Source organism: Oncorhynchus tshawytscha, linkage group LG26 (genome assembly GCF_018296145.1).
Source record: "Oncorhynchus tshawytscha isolate Ot180627B linkage group LG26, Otsh_v2.0, whole genome shotgun sequence".
Classification (NCBI taxonomy): Eukaryota; Metazoa; Chordata; class Actinopteri; order Salmoniformes; family Salmonidae; genus Oncorhynchus; species Oncorhynchus tshawytscha.
The window spans coordinates 26,344,094-26,355,434 of NC_056454.1; the positions used below are offsets into that span (position 1 = coordinate 26,344,094).

General features: G+C 42.5%; 1 protein-coding gene across 1 annotated transcript; it reads right to left on the reverse strand.

Moving 5' to 3' along the window:
- Positions 1-1,727: 1,727 nt before the first annotated feature.
- Positions 1,728-8,570, reverse strand: LOC112225439 (chromatin assembly factor 1 subunit B). Its single transcript, XM_024389415.2, has 14 exons — positions 8,409-8,570; positions 7,855-7,987; positions 7,422-7,554; positions 6,117-6,237; positions 5,899-6,002; positions 5,665-5,761; positions 5,449-5,533; positions 5,222-5,315; positions 4,966-5,035; positions 4,742-4,833; positions 4,483-4,642; positions 3,669-4,244; positions 2,482-2,561; positions 1,728-2,229 (listed from the first exon to the last, which is right to left on the reverse strand). Exons 1-14 carry the CDS (start codon positions 8,501-8,503, stop codon positions 2,108-2,110), a joined length of 1,962 nt encoding a protein of 653 aa, XP_024245183.1. The 5' UTR covers positions 8,504-8,570; the 3' UTR covers positions 1,728-2,107.
- Between the last annotated feature and the right edge of the window lie 2,771 nt (positions 8,571-11,341).

Below are 11,341 nucleotides of genomic sequence, written 5' to 3' on the forward strand. Positions count from 1 at the left end.
ACACCATCCCCACTGTCAAACATGGTGGTGGCAGCATCATGGTTTGGGCCTGCTTTTCTTCAGCAGGGACAGGGAAGATGGTTAAAATTTATGGGAAGATGGATGGAGCCAAATACAGGACCATTCTGGAAGAAAACCTGATGGAGCCTGATGGAGTCTGCAAAAGACCTGAGACTGGGACGGAGATTTGTCTTCCAACAAGACAATGATCCAAAACATAAAGCAAAATCTACAATGGAATGGTTCAAAAATAAACATATCCAGGTGTTAGAATGGCCAAGTCAAAGTCCAGACCTGAATCCAATCGAGAATCTGTGGAAAGAACTGAAAACTGCTGTTCACAAATGCTCTCCATCCAACCTCACTGAGCTCGAGCTGTTTTGCAAGGAGGAATGGGAAAAAATTTCAGTCTCTCGATGTGCAAAACTGATAGACATACCCCAAGCGACTTACAGCTGTAATCACAGCAAAAGGTGGCGCTACAAAGTATTAACTTAAGGGGGCTGAATAATTTTGCACGGCCAATTTTTCAGTTTTTGATTTGTTAAAAAAGTTAGAAATATCCAATAAATGTCGTTCCACTTCATGATTGTGTCCCACTTGTTGTTGATTCTTCACAAAAAAATACAGTTTTAATGTCTTTATGTTTGAAGCCTGAAATGTGGCAAAAGGTCGCAAAGTTCAAGGGGGCCGAATACTTTCGCAAGGCACTGTATATTGGCCATATACCACAAACCCCAGAGCTGCCTTATTGCTATTATAAACTGGTTACCAGCATAATTAGAGCAGTAAAAATAAATGTTTTGTCATACCCGTGGTATACGGTCTGATATACCATGGCTGTCATCCAATCAGCATTCAGGGCTGGAACCACAGTTTTTAATTTAAATTATATAACGGGTGGGTCTAATCCTGAAAGCTGATCGGTTAAAAGCGCATTCCAGCCCGTGTCTATTCGACAAGTTACCACTGGCTAAATCTATGATGTTAAAATGCCCATTTACTCTGTTCCATCTGAATGCGTAATCCACTGTCTCATCAGCCCAGGGAGTGAAGTTCTAAACTTTAAAAAGCATCTAGACAGTCTCACATTACTTTTCGACTAACATTTAGTTTTCAACAATGGAGATTTGTATGAACCTTGCTGTCTGTCTCTCTGACATTTGCTTCAATATTCAAATTCAATCTCCAGCTGTCCCATAGTAATGAACTTTTAGGGATCGGGACGAGAAAGACAGGCAAGCGTTTCTCAGCCAGTCGAAATCATGAATCAACTGCATAATTTTTATGAATACAAACAAAGAAATGTCAATTGAAAAAAGGTCAAATGAAACAAAGCTAGTTTGCAGTCTTTCCAGCTTCCTTTTGAAGTTATTTTAGCTGTTTTTAGCTAGCTCCTCTGAACAACAGTGCCCTGATGAGAGAGCACATTGTCTCATAAACTCATTGTTATGGATGTTTCCAAATAAATGTCACTAGAAAGCAGCTTAAACAAATGCAGCTACTGTTGTTATTCTGTCTGCACTGTTTGACGTGACTGTAAGGTAGCCGTAGTTGGTAGTTAGCAAGCAAGGGATAAGGACGTTGCCAGCCAGTATGGCATAGATACAGAACAAAAAGACTGAACGAACGACCAGCCGGCTTGGGTAGCAACCCTAGATGTGTGTCGGGACTATATCTTGAGGAAGGATGAAATAGCATGAATAAATTCATGAAAATAACCTTATTTGAATATGTTGGTAACCTGCTGTATAAAATTGATAATGCCCTCGAAGACTGTGTTTGGAGGATATATTGGCACAGCTAACACTGCTTCTCGGGCATTATCACTTAAATAACTACCGGGTTATCCAATAAAATGAGCTACAGAACAATTCAGGATGTGAAATTACAAAAATATACAGAAAATTGCATTAGGAGGAAACACCAGTCTTTGCTCTGTGAACTTTTGTGAGTGTGTGTGTGTAAATTAGGTCACAACACCAGTCTCTAAGGAGTTCTATAGGCTAGACACTTGTGAGAGTGTGTGTGTGTTTAGGATGATAATATGCGAGTTGCATGTTGACACCACTCTGTCCTGCAGAGGGTTCTTGGCAATGAGGGGTCCTTAGGGGTTGGGTGTGGCCCTTGAGGCTGGCGCCACCCCTGTCTTGCCTGCCTGGGTGCTGGTCTTGGGCCGCTTGGATTCTGGGGGCTGGCACACAGGTTCGGTGGGGGGAGAGGGTTGTTCTGGGGGGCAAAGATGAACCAAAATACATGCATCAATCATAGGAAGAACACTGGACTGAATAAAACTCTCTTAGGAATAGGATTTTACATAATTTAGTATACTCAGATGTTAATTTTGTTTCATTGGTTGGGCGCTCAGAGGCAGACCCCATTACAGAGACAGGTAACTATAACACTGTCCATAGCCAATCCCTGGCCTTGTTGTAAAGTGCTTGGCAAATCCTTGTGTTGGTTGTTGCATGATATGCTGACCACGTTTGGCTTTCTCCGTGGAGGAGGGTGTGGTGAAGGCAGCTGGAGATCTAGAGACGACGGGAGTCAGAGATATCCGTCTAAAAACAGAAGGTAGCGAGAGAACAGTGACTTAGAGAGGGAATCTACCCAGCTCTTGAGTAGGTGGCTTAGGAATAAGTTCCAAAATATGGCTTTTATGTAGGCCTACATAAGAAAAACTTGCACCTAATTTAGGATTCATAGGGAAAAACTAAACCTGCAAATAATAACAATCTAACTGCACTTCTTCCCACCTATGCTCTTTCTCTCCTCACAGACTGATAATGACCGGACACACACACACACACACACACCACACACTCTTGTCTGCCGGCAGCCTCTCAGGATAATCGGTACTTGATTAACAGTGGGTGGGGTCCAAAGAACCCTGAACACCAGACAGGGTTTTGTTCTGACAGACAGTAGCTAATGACCAATACACACCGCAAGCACTGTCATTATTTTGTCTCACACTCAACGTCAACAAATTACTTATCATCCACAATGTTGATTGAGAACCTGCATAGAGATTCTTACATACTACACATTTCCAATAAATGGAAACAGTAGGGGGGAAATGGTTCAATGTACTTCCCTAGACAAGGCATGCTGCCATCAGCCTATCCCTGCCTAACTGTTCCCTTCCATCCAGTGACCATGTGGCAGTGACGTAGTAGCTGTGTGTAGGTACCAGGCAGTCAGTCTGGCTTCACTCACCATCAGCCATTTGAATGGGAGTTCAGGGATTTTAACTACATTTACATACTATAGTTTTGTATTGGAGAGTGTAGCCTAAATGCCCAGGTGCTGCCTTTACATTCAGGCTAACTTGTTGTAGCATCTAGGCAATAGCATCATGGTTGAGAACAGGATAGTAATGAGCTTATGGACCAGGGGTAGCCATTACAGGGAGAATGGTTTCATCTAACCTTTGATTGTAGTGGTAACCAACATGATGAGTGATTCGACGAGGATCAAGGTGCATTAGCATGCAAACGCTACTCACACATGGAGAAACATATTCTCACTAATATACGCACCCATGCACAAACTCTGACTCACAGGCAAGCATTAAATTGATTAGACTAGCACAGGCATACAAAAATCCAGACACACAATGGTCTGTAGATAAAAAAATCCATGACATCTTGTGTCTGTGCTCTTACCTGGGTACCGGTTCTTTAGGGGTGGTGCTAGCTTTAGGGGTGCTGGGGCCAAGAGTGTTTCTTTGGGCCTTTGGGGTGAGGCTGGGCTGGGCTGTAGAGGGGGTGAGGCGGGTGTTGGGGGTAGAGGCGATGAGGTGAGGCTGCTGGGGGGTGGAGGGGGCGCTGATGCTGGCTGTGGTAGGGATCTTGGGGGAATTAGCTCTGGGGGTGCTGGGCTTGCCCCATCCCTCCAGGGTGTTGAGGGCGATCCTACGGGGCTGTGGCTTGGCCTTGCCAGGGTTGTTATTCTCCTCACCCCCAGGGACCAAGGGGGTGGCATGGGAGGTGAGGGAGGTGCAGGGGGTCTCTTTAGGAATGGCGTGGACAGTGGCAGTGCGCTCTGTGGTTTTAGGGACGGGGGACACCGTGCGAGCCATGGCAGCCTTCTTGCCCTTCTTTTCTGGGCCATTGCCTGGGGTGACGACCTCCAGGACTGGGGGCTCCTTCAGGGGGGTGCCCAGCTCACCAGGAGAGAAGGAAAGGAAGGAGCAGTAGCCATCTGTAGAAGACACCGCCAGGAAAGAACCGTCCCGAGACCTACAACAGTACACCATCACTAAATAGACTGGATGGAACAGACTGGAATAATACTACAACAACTTATTATCACAAGAAGTAGTTAGAAGTTACCCCCAAACACTGATACAAGGTTAGATATTTTCAGTGCAGTTTGGGATTGGGGGATAGGGTCATCAGATCGTAGATCAAGGGCATCTTCTACCTCAAGCTAATCAAAAACAGAGCAATACAAGACATCTGAAGAGCGTGTGTGTACCAGGTGAGGTCGCTGAGTGTGTGGTAGTGGATGTTGGACACGTAGCCGAAGGGTAGGGTTTGCTGAGTGTCATAGATGAAGATGGAGTCCTCTGATGCCACAGCAAACACCAGTCTGTATGGCAAGCCAAACATGTTGGTCAGGGGCTGGGCACTGCCATCTGTAGGGAAGGAAGGGAAAGTGGAGTGGTGAGGAGAGAGGAAGACATAGAGAGGAGAGGGAGTTAGTTATAATTTTTTGCTATTGTGTGTGTCCTTACCATCTCCCTTCTTGGTCCTCAGCTCGAAGTAGACAGGGCAACAGCGTACAGCCAGGGTGGCTTTAGCAGGACAGGGCAGGTGAGCTATGGGCCTAAGATACAGAAAGGCAGATACAGGTTATACCCATACTCTGATACAGAAGCAAATTGCAGGCTGTGACAGTCTCAGTTCATTTCACTAAATCTTCATTGTCACCAAAGGGTTATTGGTTGGCAGCAATGACCTCTTGAGGCTCTTCCTGGAGAAGACGTATGTAGTGTTGGTGACATTCTCCCCTGCCTCCACACACCCCGCTACATATAGAGAGAGAACGCAGAGGAAGGACAGAGAGAGAGGGAGACGGAGAGAAAGGAGATGGGCTAAACAGGATGTCACCTATGACCTCCACATCATAGGATATGACAGCAGCACAGGACACAATTTCTTCCTGTTTCAAGTCACCAGACGAATGCACAGAGTAATTGTTTTCGTGTGTGTACCTGGGGCAAGCAGAAAGGATCCGTCCGGTGTGAAGGTGAGTCGCCTGAAGAAAGACTTCATGCTGTCGTCATGGAACATTCGGTACGGTTTCACCTGTACAGAAACAAATAAACACCATTACATCATTGAGTGTTCAGTGTGTGTATGATTGTTTCGTGTGAGTGTAAATGTGTGTATGATTGTAAATGTGTGTGTATGGGAGATTGTCCACTCAGCTCATACTGACCTCTCCCTCGACAGCTGATCCAGAGCTCATCTTACTGACACTGTAGGCCTTCCTCCTGCTCTGAGTACTGTACACACGCATCACCCTGAGAGAGAGCGAGAGAGAGAGGGAGATGCTGGTTCATTGTTTATATGTTAGTTCCACTAATCACTGATTAAGGGAGAGACAAAATGGCTTCTCACGCAGAACCAGTGGCTGTGTGTGTTGTGTTCCTACCGGTCACAGCTGAGTGTGGCCACATACTGGCCCAGCGGGTCCCAGGTCACTCCCTGCACATAGCTCTTATGGTCATTAAAGATGCACAGCTTCTGACCTGAGAAATACAACACAGTTACTACCTGTGTTATAACTAATTAACAGCATGCATTCACCGAGAGTAAACTTAATAGACAACACAGAGGTACAACTCAACAGACACATGTAGACACACTTTGTGTACACACATCTTACCCTTTGTGACATCCCACATAATGGCAGTGTTGTCCACAGAACCAGAGATCATGAAGTTCCCATCCCGGGTCCAGCTGATATCATACACATCCTCTATGTGTCCCCTACCAAACAATTTAAACAACATTCACAGATGTGGTTATGAAGTAAGACGTATCAAAATATTACAGGGAGGGGACCATGCATTGTAGATAAGGGCATCTATTAGAGGGTCTCACCTCAGGGTCTTGACCACGCTCCAGCTCTCCTTGTTGAGCTGACTGTCCTCCTCCTCCTGGAACGATTGGGCCTGTTCAGGCTCCTTACTGTCGTTTAGCTTCCACAGCAGGATGGCTGCATCTGTTACACAGTCATTACACTCACATGTAATGTGAGTATCTCTTATCATAGCAATTTACAAGTACTTGGGTTTTTTGAAAGATCCCACATCGAAGGTCTTGTGAAAAAGCTCAGGCACAAGTTGGATTTTTTTTGTCTGTAATAAGTCATGTTTTTATTTGAAGCGATAAAAGAGGCTTGTTTGCACTACTTTTATGCTTATACTTGATTATGGTGATATCTTGTACATGTACGCCCCTGTGAGGTCATTATGTATGATGAACACTGTACCATGGGATGCTGAAGTTTGTTACCAACTCCAAAGATGTCACATCACTGTACCCTCTATGTGCGAGTGGGCTGGCCTTAACTCTTCAGGGGATTAAATCCTATGTACATTTTTACTTATAAAGCCATACTGAGACAGTTCCCATTTTTACTAGTCTAACTACATTATCGAGCAGTCACATGAAAAACTATTGCCTGACTCACAACTGTGTTTTGTTGATTGTGCCTACAGAGCTAGGGGAAAAAAGCTTTCCAGTTCTCTGCTCCTTTCACTTGGAACGAGTGTCAAACGGTCCTGAAATGACAGGAGCTTGTCCCTTTAAATGAGTTTAAAGCTAGGTTAAACACTATGATGGAAAATTAAGTGGGGGGGGTCAATGTTAACCCCTTGTTTCACCACACTCTCAAGCCATCTTACTGTTCAATGTGTACATTCATGTTTTTTAAACTGTAGTGCTTTGTGTTGTAAATGTGTCTGCAACTTTGTGTGCTGGTATTTAGGCCAGGTCTCTCTTGTAAAAGAGATAGTTCATCTCAACGAGATTGGTAAAACACAAAAATAAATAAATAGTATATTATTGTTGTGTTGGCATCCACTGATTACAATACCAGAGGTGCAAAAAGATGGCGGCCTCCATGCACTTACCACAAATGACTTGTAGGCCAAGTTTTCCGTATTGTACATTGCTCTCTGTTATTTTTTTAATATCATAATCACAGTAAACATGATCCCATTTTTAGCTTCAAGTTTTGAAAAGTGAACCATGTCACACCATAGTTTTAAAACGCCATCGATAGTGGTAAAACCATGATGTCATTTTTGAATACCGACATCTTTATGCACCTTCGGCATTGGAGAAGCTGATCACCCTTGTTCCATTTTATTTGCTATATAAGTTTGCTACATAGTGACCCACCATCTCCTCCAGAGGCGAGCAGCTCGCTGTTGGGGCAGAAGCGCACCACGTTGACGGCCTTGGTGTGCCGCGCCAGGTTTGACAGGAAGTCCACCACTGCCTTCCCATCAGGCCCCATCTCCACACGCCACAGCTGACCACAGCAAGTGACACCACACGTTACAGAATCACACAGAGCCACTACACACGTTAGGTCATTGTCTCTGAAAGCATAACTACATTGTTCCCTTACCAAGCAGTGTGAGTGAGAGAAAAAGGCCCTCTGCTAATGCATACAAGTGTTCAGTTTGTGTGTAACTATGTAAGTGTGTGTGTGAGAAAGTAAGAGAGACATTTCGCTGCACCTGCCATAACATTTGCAAAATCTGTGTACACGACCACTAAACTTTGACATGAACAATGTGGTTGTTTTAAACAGCTAGCTAGTACTCACCCTGACAGTGGTGTCCACTCCTGCTGTGGCCAGCCTGTGTATGCGGCCCTCTGAGTTGTGCTGGAAGTCCAGACTGTAGACAGGCTCTTTGTTGTGCCACGCAATCTCACATGTTATCACCTTCATCCTGCTACTAAATACAGGGAAAGGAAGAAAGATTAAGGAGAATGTCAGCTAGAGATACTAGCTATAACTAGCAACTGAACAAACAACAATTGTTGTGTTGTTGACACCAACAGTCACTTGTAAATGAGAAGGCAGTGAAGAAAGTTGGGACATAAGCAACTTTCAAGTGCTCTACTCTCATATATTAATTGTAGCTCAGTACCTACTAGTAATTTTGCTTAGTAAAGCCAACATGTTCGTTAATTTAGCCAGAGCTAAATTAGCTCAATCGCTAGCTAGCTTACGTTAGCTAGTTCAGATAGCTAGCTGTGTGATGAAGTAAACCACTTGCGACGACCTAATGAACAGTCTTAATGTTATATTAAATATTGAATTACTCATATATGCATCCATAACATATGCATAAATAAACATTTATCTTTATCTACCTGTTTTTCCGCTGTTTCACTTTTCTGCTGAGTCCAGTTGACAAGCAGACTGCACAGACAAAACAACATGGGTTTCCCGCGTAGAGTTCGTCCATAACTTCCGGTAGAGAAGTCAACAGTGATAGGAGGAGAGGGAAAGGGGGTGGGTATGAGAACCTGCAACATCAGAGATTGTTCCCGGGTGCTGTAATACCAGAGTAATCCAAATGGCGGCAGAGAGTACACAGACTCTCTTGAGTCTGGGTCATTTCAAGGGGTAAACAAATTGACATTCAAAATAGATTTCAACTGACATTATAGTAGAATAACAACATATATGCTGACATTCAATGCGTTGTAAGTGTATGAAGCGCATTTTTTATTTATTTTAATTTAATGTATTTATTTATTTCACCTTTATTTAACCAGGTAGTCTAGTTGAGGACAAGTGCTCATTTACAACTGCGACCTGGCCAAGATAAAGCATAGCAGTGTGAACAGACAACAACACAGAGTTACACATGGAGTAAACAATAAACAAGTCAATAACACAGTAGACAAAGAAAAAATAGTCTATATACATGAGGAGGTAGGCGAAAAATGACAAATTACATTATGTAATTTAGTTTGAGACTTGGGGTAAATTGGGAATTAGGAGGTGGGGAAGCACTATTTAATAGAAAATGACTCAAGTAAAAGTGAAAGTCACCCAGTAAAATCCTACTTGAGTAAAAGTTTAACAGTATTTGGTTTTAAATATAATTAAGTATCAAAAGTAAATGTAATTGCTAAAATATACAAAAGTATCAAAAGTGAAAGTATAAATAATTTTAAATTCCTTATATTAAGCAAAGAGATGGTACGACTTTCTTGTTTTTATTTGATTTATGGATAGCCAGGGGCACACTGTTTAGTTTCTCCGCCAGATCAGATGACCAGGGATTTTCTCTATAAATTCGTGAATTAGACCATTTTCCTGTCCTGCTAAGCGTTCAAAATGTAATGAGTACTTTCGGGTGTCAGGGAAAATGTATGGAGTAAAAAGTACATTATTTTCGTCAGGAATGTAATAAAGTAAAAGTCATTAAAAAAGTACAGATACCCTCAAAAAACGACTTAAGTAGTACTTTAATGTATTTTTACTTATGTACTTTACACCACTGATAGCTAGGACTGTGGCATGTGTCTGTGCACTTTCCCTCCACTGCGCGCTGAAAACCGAACAGTTGGTCACGCCACAATTGATGTTGAATTCAGCGATGCCAGCACATCAGGCGGTATTTGATATTGATATCATTGGCTTCATGGTGAAATCCCTGAGTGATTTTCTTCCTCTGACAACTTAGTGTCACGTTCTGACCTTAGTTCCTTTGTTTTGTCTTTTGTTTTAGTATGGTCAGGGCGTGAGTTGGGTCTGTTGTCTATGTTAGTTTTTCTACGATTTTCTATTTCTGTGTTTGGCCTGGTATGGTTCTCAATCAGAGGCAGCTGTCAATCGTTGTCCCTGATTGAGAACCATATTTAGGTAGCCTGTTTTCGATTGTGTTTTGTGGGTGGTTATTTTCAGTCTTTGTGTGTCTGCACTAGACAGAACTGTTTTGGTTGTTTCTTTGTTATTCAATGTTCATCTTATTTCATTAAAAAAAAAACTGAACACTTGCTGTGCTTTGGTCCTCACCTTCTTCCCAAGACAGCAGTTACAGTTAGGAAGGACACCATTATCTTCAAAATGTATATATATATATATTTAGGGAGTAGATCAACGTTAACATTTCAATGTAATACTTCGAACACACCGATAGTGTCATTGAATTTTGGTACACCTTACACCTTAGTTCCTTTGTTATGTCTTTGTTTTAGTATGGTCAGGGTGTGAGTTGGTGGGTAGTCTGTTCTTTCTTCTATGTTGTGGTTATGTGTTTGGCCTGGTATGGTTCTCAATCAGAGGCAGGTGTTGTTCGTTGTCTCTGAGAATCATACTTAGGTAGCCTTTTCCCACCTGTGTTTTGTGGGTGATTATTTTCTGTCTAGTGTTTTCTGCACCTTTCCGGACTGTTTCGGTTTTGTTTATTTCATGTTATTTTGTTCAGTTAACAACCATGAACACATACCACGCTGCGCATTGGTCCGACATTTCATTTATCCTCCTCAGAGGAAGACGAAGAATTCCGTTACAACACCAGAATAACATTCATTTCCAATTTAACGATACGTTTGCCTTGCAGCATTGCGTTGCAGAGGCAGTTGCAGTGCGTTCGGTGTAGTGCATACGTTGGATTTATCTAATATATTCATCAAACTGGATGTGAAATGGTAGCAGAAGTTGAATGTTGAACTTTTGTTGCATACATATCCAGATGATGCTGCGTACTATTTTGCGCAAAAACAATATTGTATGATCGAAATGTAATTGTCTGCATCAATGCTAATCCCCCATATATTTTTTTGCAAATATACACTGTATATACATACAAATGCATACACACAAAAATACATACATATACATACATATACACACATACACACATACATATACACTACCGGTCAAAAGTTTTAGAACACCTACTCATTAAAGGGTTTTTCTTTATTTTTACTATTTTCTACATTGCAGAATAATAGTGAAAACATCAAAACTATGAAATGACACACATGGAATCATGTAGTAAAGAAAAAAGTGTTAAACAAATCAAAATACATTTTATATTTGAGATTCTTCAAATAGCCTCCATTTGCCTTGATGACAGCTTTGCACACTCTTGGCAGTCTCTCAACCAGCTTCACCTGGAATGCTTTTCCAACAGTCTTGAAGGAGTTCCCACATATGCTGAGCACTTGTTGGCTGCTTTTCCTTCACTCTGAGGCCTGACACATCCCAAACCATCTCAATTTGGTTAGGGTCGGGGGATTGTGTAGGCCAGGTCATCTGATGCAGCACTCCAATCTCCTTCTTGGTC